General features: G+C 54.0%; 1 protein-coding gene across 1 annotated transcript in view; it reads left to right on the forward strand.

Annotated features, from left to right (window-relative positions):
* Nucleotides 1-329: 329 nt before the first annotated feature.
* The window catches only part of TAOK2 (TAO kinase 2), an 18199-nt gene continuing 2823 nt past the window's right edge, over nucleotides 330-15705 (forward strand). The window contains 16 exon segments of the mRNA XM_040463124.1: nucleotides 330-1085; nucleotides 4135-4301; nucleotides 4490-4561; nucleotides 4660-4761; nucleotides 5256-5301; nucleotides 5434-5530; nucleotides 5680-5793; nucleotides 5899-5990; nucleotides 8025-8118; nucleotides 8216-8297; nucleotides 9100-9267; nucleotides 9444-9704; nucleotides 9872-10033; nucleotides 11402-11767; nucleotides 11850-12053; nucleotides 12356-12595. Of these exon segments, the coding sequence (XP_040319058.1) occupies nucleotides 4170-4301; nucleotides 4490-4561; nucleotides 4660-4761; nucleotides 5256-5301; nucleotides 5434-5530; nucleotides 5680-5793; nucleotides 5899-5990; nucleotides 8025-8118; nucleotides 8216-8297; nucleotides 9100-9267; nucleotides 9444-9704; nucleotides 9872-10033; nucleotides 11402-11767; nucleotides 11850-12053; nucleotides 12356-12595 (2232 nt within the window). The 5' untranslated portion in view covers nucleotides 330-1085; nucleotides 4135-4169.

The raw sequence follows: 15705 nt of genomic DNA on the forward strand, positions 1-15705 counted from the left end.
CCACTCGCGCCCCCTCAAAGCTTCCCCTAGCAACAAGCTCGGGCTCTCCGCTGAGGCGGAGCGAACGCATGCGCCGAAGCCCTCTCCACCGCCAGTTGTCGGACTGCGCGCTGAACTCCTCCCCCTTCAAGCCTAGCCCTTCTCCCCGCCTCCTTCCATCCCAGGGTCCGCGTGGCGGAGCGCGCGCGCACTCCGGCTTGGTGGCTGCACATCTCCCTGGCCGCGGCAGTAAGGATAGAGGGGCGGGGCTATTCACTTAGGGCTCCGCCCCCTTTGGCCCGGCGTCCCTACCGCGCCTGCGCGCTCCCGCCCGGTCTCCATCTTGGAATTGGGAGGAAGAGAGAGAGGGAGACCGGGACGAGACCGGGGCTGTGGTGCGGAGAGAGGCTGAGGCTGAGAAGAGGAGAGGGAGAGAAGGCGCGGGGACCGCCCTTAGCTACAGTCTTTCAGCTGCCCTCAGGAGAGGAAGGGGGAAAGGGAGGAGACCGGGGCGGGAGTGAGGGCTGTCACCCTCGGACCCCGGCGTGAGAGGGGCCGTGCGGCCGGACGTCCTCGGGGTGGGCCCCCTGTCGGTGGCCGAAGACCTGGGGCTCAGGCCCTTCCGTCGTGAATTTCCGGGCTTGACTCCTCGCTTCTCAAATATCCGGGTATCAGCCCCTCAGATCCCACATATCCAGGACTCGGGTCCTAACCTCTCTAAACCTGGGGCTCCGTTTCATAGGATTTCAAATATCGGGTTCAGGTTCTGCGTGCACCAGTATCCGGGGTTCATTCCCCACGCGTTCAGGTATCAAATTCAGCCTCCCTTCGTTCAAATATCTGGGGTTCAGACCCCACAATCAGAAATCCGGGATTCAGCAACTGTCGCCCTCGCGGAGGAGGAGGACTGGACCGCGAGGTCAGATCAGGTTGTCACCCCCTCCCCTCCAGGGGAGGCTTCCCGGGCCCGCCCCTCAGGAAGGGCGAAAGCCGAGGAAGAGGTGGCAAGGGGAAAGGTCTCCTTGCCCCTCTCCCTGCTTGGCAGAGCCGCTGGAGGACCCCAGGAGGAGGCGGAAGCGCTGGGGCACCATAGTGACCCCTACCAGGTGAGACGGGGTGCAGGGGCGCGGGTCCCTGTGTCTAGCATTGAGAAGAAAGCGTGCTCCTTTTTGAGGAACTGGGCCTGGGTAGGCCCTCTCCTCAGGATGAAGCCCAGTGGGCCAGTGGTCAGCCTCTGGCTAGCCGTGCCTTCTGCTGCCACCTTGTTCCTCTTCCTTCATAATATCTGTTTCATGGGGGACCTCAGGTGACAGGGTCTTTGATGTTATGGGGGTCACGCCCTAAGGTGCTTGAGCTAATTAGATGGGTTTGCACTCTTTTGCTCTTCCATGTTCACTTTGTCCCTCACAGCTACCTGTTCTCCATTATACCTCTTTCTCCTGATTGCTCTGGGGTGTTGATTCCCTTGCCTCTGATCTCTATGATGGGTCCACTTAGCTTTTTTTTTTTTAGGCATGATCTGGTTGGATTTCTTGTCCTTTGAAGGAAGTGTGTGTGTGCATTTGTGTTTGGGGATGCCTGGCAATATTTTCCCCCACCTGTATTGTTACCTTCCAACCTCCTGCTGATGGTGATACATTTGTCAAGCGGTCTGTCATTTACAAGTGTTTTATATCTGTTCTCTCATGTGACACCCCCCCCCATTCACCCTGTGGGGGCCTCTTTTATTGCCGTCTTCCCATTTTACAGTTGAGAATATTGAGGCTCAGAGAGGTTGCTCAAGGTCACACAGTAGCAGAATCAGGATTTGAACCCAGGTTCTTGATGAAGTTTTGCCCCTGCTCCATACCTGTCTCTTGCCGTCTCTTCTTGGCCAGGGGTCCAAAGGGGAATGAGTTGGGGTGAGATAGAAGAATGGGGGGTGGGGTGGGGAGAAGAGCTTCCTTTTTAGGAGGACTGTACTCAGAAGCTTTCCCTGATGGGAAGCTCTGGCTCCTGTCTTCTGTCTCATGGATTTTTCTCCCTACTGTGACCTTCATCTCTACCCTGATTCCAGTCTTTGGTCTAGGTTCCTGAGAGGGTTCTGTCTTTTGACAAATGATAGCCATAGTGGTGTCTTTTCGCAGTTAAAGCCAAGCTGCTGGGGTAGGATGATCCCCAAAGTCTTAAGTCATTTTTGTGGTGACCCTGGAGGCAGGGAAGGAAAAATCCATATGCTGAGTGTCTGCATAGTGTTCTTAAGGATGAGATCTCATTAAAAATCTCACAACAGCCCTATGCTGTAATCCGTTTTACTGAAGAGAAGACCAAGCATAAGGAACTTACTCAAAACCCTGTTGCTGTATGTTGCCAATGAGATGTACTGTTAGTGTAGTTTAGGGACAGACAGACTTGGGTTTCCCCATCTGCAGAATGGTGATAACATTGTCCCTTGAGAAGGTGGCTGTGATTTAGCACAGACCTTGGTAATTGCTCAAATGTTCATTATTTGAGGAAGAGGCCCCGTGTGATATTTTGTTGGCATCCTTACATGTGGCCTATGGTCCTGGGTTGACATTCTGGGCTGGGTGCTGGTAAAGAGGTCAAGAAGATTCCTTTGGCAAGTTGTGAGCACCTGCCTTTGTGTGTGGGTGTGTGGTGGGGGTGAGGGGTGCTTGGCAGGGTTGCTGGCAGGAGAATGGAGAAGGGGGCCGATTCTGAGCAGCTTGGGAGCTGCTGAGGGCTTGGCTGAGGGCAATCAATCAATCTCCTAGGCTATTCTGAGCCCTCTGCACCCTGGGGGCCCACCGGAGAGTCAGGCTTACTTCTTGCCCTCCAGCTTCCAGTTGGGCTGAGACAAAATTAACAACACAACAGGAAACAATGCCCGACAGAATATAATTACATGCTAAATTGTTAGGTGCTTTAAAGGAGCTAGAACTCTGCCCTGGGAGTCCAGCTCTGCTGAAGGCTCTTTTGTGCCTAAATTCCAACAAGTGCTTAGCCAGGAGCTTGGCCTGGCATTCCCTGGGGAAAAGGGGCGGGGTCCTTGGCTACCAGGTACTGCAGGCTCTTTCTCTGGGTGTTTGGCTGGGTGCTCTAGGAGCTCTCCCCAAAGGCTGAAGTGGTCAAGGGAGGCTTCCTGCAGGAGGGGGCTAAGAGAGTAATAAGCACACAGGCCTGATTGGAGAGAAGGTCCTCTTCTCTGACCTTGAAGAAGTCCTCCTTCCTTTCTATGCCTCAGTCACCTCATCTGTGAAATGGTGATCCCTATCCTGCCCTGCTTGTTTCATAGCGCTGTTTTAAAAACAGTGGTAGAGGGCCAGCTTTGGATGTCACTTAACCTTTCTGAGCCTGTTTCCTCATTGCAAGATAAGGGTACCCCGATAGTAATACCTCACAAGGTTGTGGCAAGGGTTGAATGAGAGAGATGCATGTAAGGTGCTTACACTACATGCTCAATAAATGTTATTTGTACACCACAAATGTCCTGTACCTGTGTGTGATGCATATGCAATTGGACTGGTCAAGTAAGACAGCCCAGGCCACAGAGAGGTCCCCAAAGCCAGCCACCATTTCTGTCCCTGTCCTTCCCATCCTCCCTGCCACAATGTCCCTAGCCCTTTTTGAGAGCAAGTCTTCTGGCCCTTCTGGGCCAATACCCACTTCTAACAATGGCCGGATTTCCACTACCTCCGGCCTGGCCGTTTCCTGCTCTCTTCCAGGGTGTGAGAGGTTGAGGGAGGAGGGGGCCTCGACGCCAAGGGGAACAGGAAGGTGCCTGGAAATATTTGGGGTATGGGACTTGTGGGACAGGACACTTGGGAATCTGGGGTTCTGGCTAGGAGGTGGGATCTTTTATTCTTGAGGGGAGAAGTAGGGGGGTTGTAGGGAAATGGATCTTACTGAGGGCTGAGGGGGGTGGTGAGGATGCTTAGCTCTCAGTCTTCCTAGCAGTTTTAGGGACTCCAGGGACCCGGCCCCCGTGCTCTGGTTGCTAGGGCAACTTCATTTTTTTGGAGGTTTGATGTTGTTCCTAATCTCCCCCCTGCCCTTCCTCAGCGGTGCCTCCCCCTCATCAGGGAACTAGGGGAGGAGAAGGCAGAAATTTGAGGGGTCCCTGCCTCTCTCTGAGTGTCTCATCTTCGCTGTAAGGGTCCCCTCTTCATTCTCCAGGTCAGGCCCCACTCTCAGGGCCCCCAGGGGCCATCATGCCAGCTGGGGGCCGGGCCGGGAGCCTGAAGGACCCTGATGTGGCTGAGCTCTTCTTCAAGGATGACCCTGAAAAGCTCTTCTCTGATCTCCGGGAAATTGGCCATGGCAGCTTTGGAGCCGTGTACTTTGTAAGTTGGGGCGTAGGAGAATGGGGTAGGGATGGGCACTGCATTCTTCCCCCTGTGGACCTCCAAGCCTCCTTCTGCGCTGCCATACCACACCAGCCTTTCCCGCCCTCTCCTTTTGGGCCAAAAAAATCTTCCTGCTGCCCAGTTCTCACCAAGGGCTTTCACCAGCTTCTGGTCTGGTCTTCTAGGCCCGAGATGTCCGGAATAGTGAGGTGGTGGCCATCAAGAAGATGTCCTATAGTGGGAAGCAGTCAAATGAGGTGGGTCAGGTTTGACAAGAATGGTAAGGGACAGAGCAGGGGACCCCAGGCTCAATGTGCGGGCTGAGTAAACCTCTTCTTCCCTGACCTCCTCTCAGAAGTGGCAGGACATCATCAAGGAGGTGCGGTTCCTGCAGAAGCTCCGGCACCCCAATACCATTCAGTACCGGGGCTGTTACCTGAGGGAGCACACGGCTTGGGTGAGCTAGCCCACTGAATCTGGCCTGATCTTTGCCCCCATCCTTGTCCTGGTCCAGTCTCTTAGTGGGCCCTGTTCCAGGTGCCATTATGGGACCTTGGAAGGGAGGAAGTCTCTCCCAACCTCTTTAGTCCTCAGGCAAACCCATGGACAACAGTGTCTCCAGAAAGAGAGGCTGGTTTGAAGAGAGTCATAAACTGTTAGTAGTTGGAAAGGGGCATATGGGCTGGAGGAAATGGAGATGTAATGGGGCTTTGAAAGGATTCAGATGGGAGTTGTGGTATCTTGTCTCCCCTTCCTAGGGGAGGCCCTGACTAGGAACTCTCCCACCACCACCACCACGTTTTCTCAGTTGTCCTTCCTCTTTGTCTTCACCCTGGAGGTAATGCCTGAGTGAAGGATAGGCAGAGAAGCTCTCTGTTTGGATCTCTGCCCAAGAGAGGTGGGCCAGGGGTGACCAGATGTGCTTATCTCTGACCCTTCACCCTTTCTTAGCTGGTGATGGAGTATTGCCTGGGCTCAGCTTCTGACCTTCTAGAAGGTAAGTGGCTCTTTGGCCAACAAGTGGGAGAAGTGAGAAGAGCAAAGAAGCTGTAGGGAAAGGGATCAGGGGAGCTTGTTCCAGCCCCACCCTTGGGCTCCCTCAGTTTGATGTTTTTCCCTCACTCCCCAGTGCACAAGAAGCCCCTTCAGGAGGTGGAGATTGCAGCTGTCACCCATGGGGCCCTTCAGGGCCTGGCTTACCTGCACTCCCACAACATGATCCATAGGTACAAGGAACATTGACAATGGCTGGGAGGGGGTGCGCTCTACACCACTTATTCAGCTGGGCTGCAGCCTTCTTGGAAACCTGGTGCTAAAGCCCCTTGCCCAGCCTTCCTGAGATGTATGCCTCATCCTTGTGCTTCATCTCCGGCAGGGATGTGAAGGCTGGAAACATCTTGCTATCAGAGCCAGGCTTGGTGAAGCTAGGGGACTTCGGCTCTGCATCTATCATGGCACCCGCCAACTCCTTTGTGGGCACCCCGTACTGGTGAGTGGGATGGTGGTGAGTGGAGGGAGCCCCTAGGATGTTGGGAGCAATAGTTGGCAGAGTCTGGGCAGGTGATAAGCCTCTTTCTCCTGACCATTCTCCCAGGATGGCTCCAGAGGTGATCCTCGCAATGGATGAGGGGCAGTACGATGGCAAAGTGGATGTCTGGTCCTTGGGGATAACCTGCATCGAGCTGGGTAAGGACGACATCCTCTGTTTCTTCATCCTCTTTTCTCTCCACTGCTTTCTCTTTCTCTGTCTGTTTCCATCCCCATACCATTTCATCCTCAGGCCTCCAAGCTCCTGTCCATTTTGACTGTACCCTTGACCCCCAAGTCAGGCAGCTGTCAAATCCTGCCAGTTCTTAGACCTAAGGATATCAGAGCATTCTTTTCCTGTCCACTACTCTAGTTTTACTTTTTTTTTTTGAGTGCTAGCTTTGTACCACGCTATGCTAGCAGGTTTTGGGGGTATAGCAATGAATGAGGTTCTTGGCCTTGTGGAACTTACATTCCAGTTAGGGAAACAGATGTGTTTTCTCTTACTGGGACAGAAGCTGAATGGAGGTTACAGGAGCAGTACAACCATAAAGCAAGAGACTTGATCTATTTCAGGGGCTAAGGAATATCTTACAGCAGATATCTAAGCAGAACCATAAAGTAGATAATAGCTGTTTGAAAGACTATAGGGAAGAGCATTCCAGATAGGTAAGAGCAGGCGTGCGGAGCTGAGACTGGCTTCAGTTGTTTGAAATATTGCAGGTAATGCCATGTAAAGAGCAGTGAATGATGAGGCCAGAGAGTAAGGCTCACGTGAGTTCATGAGGCCTTGAAGCCTGTCCGGGTTCTCGTCTCTGCCAGCCTATGCTACTGAAATTAACTATTAGTGAGGTAATGTTTGTAAAGCCTCCAACACAGTGCCCGGCACAGACAGTTGCCCAAGAAAAGAGATGCTGTTAGTCTCTCTTATCAACAACTTCCTGCCATGATCTTTCCTACCTCCAGTCTCTTCTTCCCTCCAGTCTCTCTTATGTCAGAGAGATCTGCCCTAGCCGGGTGCTGTTGCTTCGCTCCCCTCCTCAGAGCCATCAGTGCTCCCCATTCCCTTCAAGACCTATGCCATCCCTGCGCTTCCTTCCACCAAGCTAAAAGCCCCGCTTTCTGAAAGTTGGCTCTCACCTTTGTAAGCTCCACACCCTGAGTGTGCCATGAACTTTTCCACTTTCTTAACTTGGTTTGTATTTTGTCTTCTGCCCGAAGTCCGAGATTTGGACACGCCCTTTCCCTCCATGTCCACATACGTGCATTTGTCACTCGAGACCACAGCTGGGCAGGTGATGCAAATACATTGGAACAAGCCAGGTAGAAGAAAAATATAGAGCTGTCCATTTTATTCCTACTTTTTGGTAGAGATGTGGACGCCGAGAAATATTTCTCTGTTATTGAAAAGAAACCACCAGTCCTGGTTATAAGCAGATAGTGCGTATCAAAGAAGTAATGTGAAAAAGATTACGGCAAACTGGAGACTGCTATTGCTTTGCTCTAGCCCATCGTTATGCGTAAGTGTCGGCTCCTTTTCACCACATCTAAGTTTTTAGAAGAAACCGGACATTTAGGGTATTATTACTAAATTGCTAGGTTGGAATGTAATTTAAAAATTGCTATTTGGGCCAAAAACATAACAAAACATTTGTCTGGGCCTCGAGGAGCTCCTGGCTTGCAACTTCTAATCTAAGGCCCAGCTCCAATATCCCTTTTTCCAAAAGACCTGCCCTTAATCCCCTGTACACCTACCAGCTTGAGAACCCACATGCACTCCCAGCTTCCCAACCATTTTTCTGTCTGCCTCTTGTAACTTGATAGTACTTGTTGAGTTTTACTTAATCTTTCCTGTTAGGCTAGAGGTTCCTTGAGGACAGAGCCTGTTTCTTGTTTTTCCTTATCTTTCCCTTAACACTTAGCAAGTTTTTTGCTCTTACTTGGCACCTAATAGAATGTTAGTTGGGCTGATAACTGCTTCTTTCTGCCTTTGATCTCTATTCCATTGTATACAGGGGAGAGGATGGGTGTTACATTTTATGGAGGAAATTAATTGAGATGATGAGAATTGCTCAGGGCCATACAGCAAGGAAGTCAGGGAGCTGGGGTGTGAACCCAAATCCTCTGATTTCCATTCCACTCCTCTGCCCATCTGCCACCTCTCACCTTCTCCCTGTTCACCTTTCTCTGTAGCGGAACGGAAACCACCGCTGTTTAACATGAATGCGATGAGTGCCTTATACCACATTGCACAGAACGAGTCCCCCGTGCTCCAGTCAGGACACTGGTGAGGACTGGGATTCCTGGGCCCAGGGGTTAGGCCATAGGGTAAGGCTACCTGGCTTATGGCCTCCCCCCCTTCCTCATCCTCCCATGACTTCTAGGTCTGAGTACTTCCGGAATTTTGTTGACTCCTGTCTTCAGAAAATCCCTCAAGACAGACCAACCTCAGAGGTTCTTCTGAAGGTAAGGGCTCACTGGCCTAGCATTCTCCTAGAACTGTTGCCTGTTAGAACCACAAAACCCTTCAGTGAAATTAGTGATTCCCAGCTCTTCCTCCACCAAGAACTTCATGTATGAATTCCCACCCTCATTCCCAGTGCCCAATGGACTCTGTGTTTTGCAAGATTTTGTCTACCAGACTGTCTTTATTTATTAAGTAATAATTTGTTTTCCCATCTCTTGTTAATCAAAGACGTATATAATTGCCAGCCAGAGCTTCTGGTCTGCGTGCGATAACCAGGGTTACCACACTGATCTGATGTAATTCAAGCCAAAAGCCTGGGTAGCCTTGTCATGGGTAAATGTATGATTTCCCTTAGGTGTGTTTTGAGATATCAAAAGTAGAGGGGCCCCCATTCCCTTCACAGATCCATGGGGCCTAAGGAGCCCTCGTTGGGAACTGATGTAGACAGTCTAGTTTGACCTACTTGTTTTATAATTGTGGGATACCTTATGAAATCCAGAGAGGCCTCATGACATGTCCAGGGGCACACAGCATGTTGATAGAGGACCTGGACTAGAATCCAGATCTCCTGACTGTTCTTGTCTGTCAGCTGTGCTTGGAGGAACAGGAGCCTGTCTGGGGAGGGGTGATTGGGTGGTGAAAATGTGGGGGCAGGGCTTACCTAGCACAAGGCCAGCATCAGCTCCTGGTGGGCATGGGCCCCAGGGAAGTTCCTCAGGCCAGAGGGAGTGTCAGGGCCCATGGGATATTTGGGGTGGGGGTAGGTGCTCTGCAGCAGGCCTCAGTGTTCTCTCCCCTCAGCACCGCTTTGTGCTCCGGGAGCGGCCACCCACAGTCATCATGGACCTGATCCAGAGGACCAAGGATGCCGTGCGGGAGCTGGACAATTTGCAGTACCGAAAGATGAAGAAGATACTGTTCCAAGAAGCACCCAATGGCCCTGGTGCTGAAGCCCCAGAGGAGGAGGAGGTGACCCAGCTTACCCTGCCACCCTTTTTTCCCCACTGTGTTTTGCTTGCCTCCTAGCAGTTGCTTGGCTCACCTTCCCTCTCCTTCCTCCTGCCCTCTGTCTCCCTGTGCTAACTCCATATACATACCCCTTATCCTTCCCCTTCCCTGCCCAACAGCCTGCGCCCTGTCCACAGGAGGCCGAGCCCTACATGCATCGGGCTGGGACGCTGACCAGTCTAGAGAGTAGCCACTCAGTGCCAAGCATGTCCATCAGCGCCTCCAGCCAGAGCAGTTCAGTCAATAGCCTAGCTGATGCCTCGGACAACGAGGAGGAAGAGGAGGAGGAGGAAGAGGAAGAGGAGGAAGAGGAAGGCCCTGAAGCCCGAGAGATGGCCATGATGCAAGAAGGGGAGCATACAGTTACCTCCCATAGTTCCATCATCCACCGACTGCCGGTATGCAGCTCACCCTCAGGAGGCCTGATGGTGACAAGGCCGAGCCCCAGCTCTCCCTCCCAAGTGTGATTGCTCCTCCTCTAAGTCAGACTGGGTCTCCAGGGATCTCCTCTTGGGCCCAGTGGCCTCTGAACCTTGGGCATCCCTTTCACCTTCCCTTCCTCTAGGGTTCTGACAACTTGTATGATGATCCCTACCAGCCGGAGATGACCCCAGGTCCTCTCCAGCCACCCGCAGCCCCAGCTCCCACCTCTACCACCTCTTCTGCCCGCCGCCGGGCCTACTGCCGCAACAGGGATCACTTTGCCACCATCCGTACTGCCTCCCTGGTAAGTGTAGCCATCCTCCCTCAGCCTGGATGTCCCAAACTCTTAAGTCCAGAGATGATTTGTTTTTCCCCTCTGGCACTGGATTAAGTTCAGATTCCGCTCTCACTTTTTGTTGCCGTCTTTCACTTTCTCCTCTCCTTGACCCTCTCCATTCTCTTCTCCCAACGGACTGTTTTGGTCACATTGCCCGATGTGGGTATTCCTAGTTTGATAAACTCTTCCTCCATTTTCATGGCTAGGCTTAAGTAGCATGTCCTGGGGTGCCTTCCCAGGCCCTTGACCAGCCAGGTGTATCACATCCCTGTGCTATGGTGCTTCTAAATGACATTATGATAGGTGTGCTGGATTTTATGCTCCTGGAGGGCAGGAATAGTGGCCAGTGTCTGCCTCATACCATGATTAGCTCTCAGGCTCACACACATGCCTGAGTATTTCATCCTTCCAGCTCCTCTGGAGAGAGAGGGTATGGTCCCAGTTGAGAGATGAGGCAGTGGTGACTCAGACATTCTGCTTGTCCAAGGCACTTGCCGAAACACCTTTGGTGGTTTTCAGATTCTCAAATTAAGCAAGACTGGTTTTCCTAAGATCAAGTCATGGTAATGTTTTTCTCAGTTCACAGGAAAAGATGGGTAGACTTTTCATAAAACACAGTCTTTCATCCATACTTTGAGTAAACCTTTAGATTTCATTCTTGCTTAGTTGCAAACACCACCGTTAATTCCGTTATGGGTCAGTGATTGGTCTAGTATATTCTTATGGGACAGCCCTTCAGATCCTGTGATGCTTAGTGCTTTATTGTACTGTGTAGAAAGGTCCAGGGTTTCCTGGACCTGATTTCCGGTCCCTGATTTCCAGGGACTTGGCCACCTGGACTAGTTGGAGTTGTGCCCACTTGACAATGGGACCTGAGTTCAGAGTGTTAGTTCAGAGTGTTCTAGACGCTATTATGCATGTATCAGGCGTAATCTCCACAGCTTTCTGTGGTATTGTCCCATTTAGCAGATAAGGGAACTGAGGCTAGTGTCATTAACTTGCTTGAGGTTACCTGGTTAGTAAGTGACCAAGCTGGGGGTTGGGCCCAGGTATGTTTGACTTTGAACTAACCTGAATTGTTGCCACTTTTGCATCGGGCCCTGCGCGCGGCACCTTTTATCGACTCATTCAGTGATATCAGCGTGTGAAATAGACTGTATCTCCATCATCCAGTGGAGGTGGCAGACTCAGAGGGGCTACGTGTGATGAAGGCACCAAATGAGAACCGAACCCATGAGTCTGAAATCCGTGTTCACCAATAGAGCATGAAAACCATGTGAGTAATGAGATGAGGCCAGGACTGAGCCCCACTTCTCATCCTCTGTCCTGCCCCAGGTCAGCCGTCAGATCCAGGAGCATGAGCAGGACTCAGCCCTGCGGGAGCAGCTGAGTGGCTATAAGCGGATGCGACGACAGCACCAGAAACAGCTGCTGGCCTTGGAGTCACGGCTGAGGGGTGAACGTGAGGAGCATAGCGCACGGCTACAGCGGGAGCTTGAGGCACAGCGGGCCGGCTTTGGGGCTGAGGCAGAAAAACTGTCCCGGCGGCACCAGGCCATTGGTGAGAAGGAGGCACGAGCCGCCCAGGCCGAGGAGCGAAAGTTCCAGCAGCACATCCTTGGGCAGCAGAAGAAAGAGCTAGCGGCCCTGCTGGAGGCACAGAAGCGAACCTACAAACTTCGGAAGGAGCAGCTAAAGGAGGTGAGATGGGGCTGCAGCAACGGACAGGGCCTGTGGTGGGTGAGGTGCCCTGACTCCCTGCCCTCCCCATGGCCTTGCCCAGGAGCTCCAGGAGAACCCCAGCACACCCAAGCGGGAGAAGGCCGAGTGGCTTCTGCGGCAGAAGGAGCAACTCCAGCAGTGCCAGGCAGAGGAGGAGGCGGGGCTGCTGCGGCGACAGCGTCAGTACTTTGAGCTTCAGTGTCGCCAGTATAAGCGCAAGATGCTGCTGGCCCGTCACAGCCTGGACCAGGACCTGCTGCGGGAGGTAGGCCACCCCACCCTCCATCCCCCACCCTCCATCCCCCTCCCCACAGCACAGGCACCTATTTTTCCCTCTACCCTCTTTCGTGCTGTGGTTTGGCTTCTCTTCCACACCCCTTGTTTCCTCGTGCCTGTCACCCTGCTAGAGCTCCCTGGGCTTCCATTCCCAGGCCAGCCAGCAGCTTGGCTCCTTTACACCCCTCAGCTCCCCATGCTCAGCTCCCTCTGCCAGGGAGTTCTGGGGCTCTCTTGACACCAACAAGGCTTCCTGACTGAGCTCTGGGCCCTGCCTCCCTTCTGCCTCAGGATTTGAACAAGAAGCAGACCCAGAAGGACTTGGAGTGTGCGTTGCTGCTGCGGCAGCATGAGGCCACGCGAGAGCTGGAGCTACGGCAGCTCCAGGCTGTCCAGCGCACACGGGCCGAACTCACCCGCCTGCAGCACCAGACAGAGCTGGGCAACCAGCTGGAGTACAACAAGCGGCGTGAGCAAGAGTTGCGGCAGAAGCATGCAGCCCAGGTTCGCCAGCAGCCCAAGAGCCTCAAAGTACGTGCAGGCCAGCGTCCCCCGGGCCTCCCGCTCCCCATTCCTGGGGCTCTGGGACCACCCAGCACAGGCACCCCTAGAGAAGAGCAGCCCTGCTCATCTGGCCAGGAGGCAGTCCTGAACCAAAGAATTCTGGGAGAGGAGGAGGAGGAGGAAGCAGTTCCAGAGAGAAGGATTCTGGGAAAGGAAGGGGCTACCCTGGAGCCAGAGGAACAGAGGATATTGGGGGAAGAATCAGGAACCCCTAGTCCCAACCCACAAAAACATAGTTTGATTGATGAGGAAGGTTGGGGTCTGCCTGAGGAGGAGATAGAAGAGCTTAGGGTCCCATCCCTGGCGCCCCAAGAGAGGAGCATTGTGGGCCAGGAGGCAGCTGGGGAATGGAGGTTATGGGAGAAGCAGGACGGGAGCCTCCTGGATGAGGAATTTGAGCTTGGCTGGATCCCGGGCCCAGCGCTGACCCCAGTCCCCGAGGAAGATGAGGAAGAGGAAGAGGGGGCGCCAATTAGGACCCCGAGGGATCCTGGAGATGGCTGTCCCTCACCAGACATCCCCCCTGAACCCCCTCCAACACGTCTGAGGCATGGCCCTATTAGCCAGCTCCCTGGACTCCTGTCCCATGGCCTCCTGGCTGGCCTCTCCTTTGCAGTGGGATCCTCCTCTGGCCTCCTGCCCCTGCTACTTCTGCTGCTGCTCCCACTGCTGGCAGCCCAGGGTGGGGGTGGCCTGCAGGCAGCGCTCCTGGCCCTTGAGGTCGGGCTGGTGGGCCTGGGGGCCTCCTACCTACTTCTTTGTACAGCTCTGCACCTGCCCCCCAGTCTGTTCCTCCTCCTGGCCCAGGGCACTGCACTGGGGGCTGTCCTGGGTTTGAGCTGGCGCCGTGGCCTTATGGGTGTCCCTCTGGGCCTTGGGGCTGCCTGGCTCCTAGCCTGGCCAGGCCTGGCTCTACCTCTGGCAGCTCTGGCAGCTGGGGGCAAATGGGTGCGGCAGCAGGGCCCCCGGATGCGCCGGGGCATCTCTCGACTCTGGCTGCGGGCTCTGCTGCGCCTGTCGCCTGTGGCCTTTTGTGCCCTACAGGGCTGTGGAGCTGTGGGGGACCGAGGCCTGTTTGCACTCTACCCCAAGACCAACAAGGATGGCTTCCGCAGCCGTCTGCCCGTTCCTGGGCCCCGGCGGGGAAATCCCCGCACTGCCCGACACCCGCTAGCTCTTTTGGCGAGGTTTTGGACCCTGTGCAAGGGCTGGAACTGGCGCCTGGCACGGGCCAGCCAGGGTTTAGCCTCCCACTTGCCCCCTTGGGCTATCCACACACTGGCCAGCTGGGGCCTGCTCCGAGGTGAGAGGCCCAGCCGTATCCCCCGGCTGCTGCCCCGTAGCCAGCGCCGGCTAGTGCCCTCTGCCTCTCGCCAATCAGCGCCCGGGACTCTAATTGGGCGGCGATCCCGACCCCGCCAGTCCCGGGCCCTGCCTCCTTGGAGGTAACCGACTAGCTCTTCCCCTGCCCGAATCTTAGAGCATCGAGCACTTTATTTCCCACTACTCAGTGAGGTTTCTCCAGTTCCAGTCCTCTCCTCCCTTTCACCCCTCCCTGCTTAGTACACTTCCCCACCTCAGCCCAGTCCTCTGGACCTCTAGACAGGCAGCCTCCTCCACCAGGAGTCCGGAAGTTACACTTTGTGTTCTCCTGACACTCCTCCCCACCCTAAGTTATTGCTGTTCTCCCACTGTGTGTGTGCTCATCCTCACCCTCATCAACTCAGGCCTGGGGCCAGGGGTGGCGGTGGGTGGGAAGTCATGTTTTTTTTTTCTCTCTTTGATTTTGTTTTTCTGTCTCCCTTCCAACCTGTCCCCTTTCCCCCACCAAAAAAAGAAAAAGACAAACACAAATAAAATATCTGAGCGGAACTGTACCTTTGGCCCAGGCTGCCTCTGTCTGCTTTGTCCTGCCGCCTAGCCTCCCCGGTATGCCCCCAGTCTGGACCCTTGGCCCCCAGTTCCATGACCTCTTCACCCCCATCTACGTTATCTTAACCCCTTTCACTCCTCAGCCTCATCCTCTCTGCCTTCATAGCTTCGTTGCACCATGACCACCACCAGCTCAGAGGTCTGGGCCCCTGTTGAGCTTCCACAGAACTTCTTGGCCCCACAGCTCCCCTGTTGGTGGGTTCTTTTCCAGAGAGTGTCCTTAGGTTCCGGGGCCTTTTGTCCTTATCACCTGCCTTTTGTCCCAGCCCCTTCCCTATGTGGTTCCCTTCTGGGAACTGAATATCTCCCCTGGCATTAATCAGGCTTTACCCTAGAGGGCTTGGGGAAGGGACTGCAAACTACAGTAGGGGGTGGTGAGTTTGGGGGGCCAGGCAGAGAGTGGGGGCATGGAAATGGGATTGGTTGTGGGCTTGGAGTGGGAGCTGAGTGTCTAAGGGGCTGGGCTGGGACGTGGAGATCTGGTCAGGGTAGCAGCTGCTGGCCCATTGAACCTGTCAGGCCCTTTCTGGCCACCTCCTTTGCCCCTTTCCCTTACGTGGCCCTAGATGGGGCCACCCCATCTTATCCATTTCTCAGCTCGGAGCTTATCCTCCTTCCCTCCCTCCCACCCTAAGGTGTTGAACCTGGGACTTTCTCTGTCTTTCCTTAGCTGTGTTGCTCTCTTCCATGGGTGTGTTATGTGACTTGGTTTTCTCACTCTTGTGCACGTTCTGTATCTGCTCACTTGGTTTCTGTCTCTGGGTTGTATTTCCTCTGTCTTTGCATGGTCAGAGCTTCTTGTGTGTACTCCGTACCCTAAAGATTCTCAGTTCTCTGTCCACGAATTCTCCTGCTGTTTCTTGTGTTTTCTACCCAACCCTGAACATGCTCTTGGAACATGCTCTTGTTTACTTGTATCTCTTGCCCATTGAGAATCTTCCTGATCTCTCTTCAGCACAATCCCATCTCTCCATGTCTGTCTGTATACAGCTCCCCCCGCCCCCTCTGTCTAACATGTTTTCTGTTTCTCTCCCTCTCCCTGTCTCTGCTTCTGTCTCCTCTCCTCCTCTCTCTCTTCTCCCCTTCTCCCCTGGTTGTTCCTCCTCCTCCTCCTCCTCCTCCTCCTCCTCCTCCTCCTCCTCCTC

The sequence above is a fragment of the Herpailurus yagouaroundi genome, unplaced genomic scaffold (genome assembly GCF_014898765.1).
Source record: "Herpailurus yagouaroundi ecotype Mexico unplaced genomic scaffold, PumYag 379, whole genome shotgun sequence".
In the NCBI taxonomy this organism is placed as follows: domain Eukaryota; kingdom Metazoa; phylum Chordata; class Mammalia; order Carnivora; family Felidae; genus Herpailurus; species Herpailurus yagouaroundi.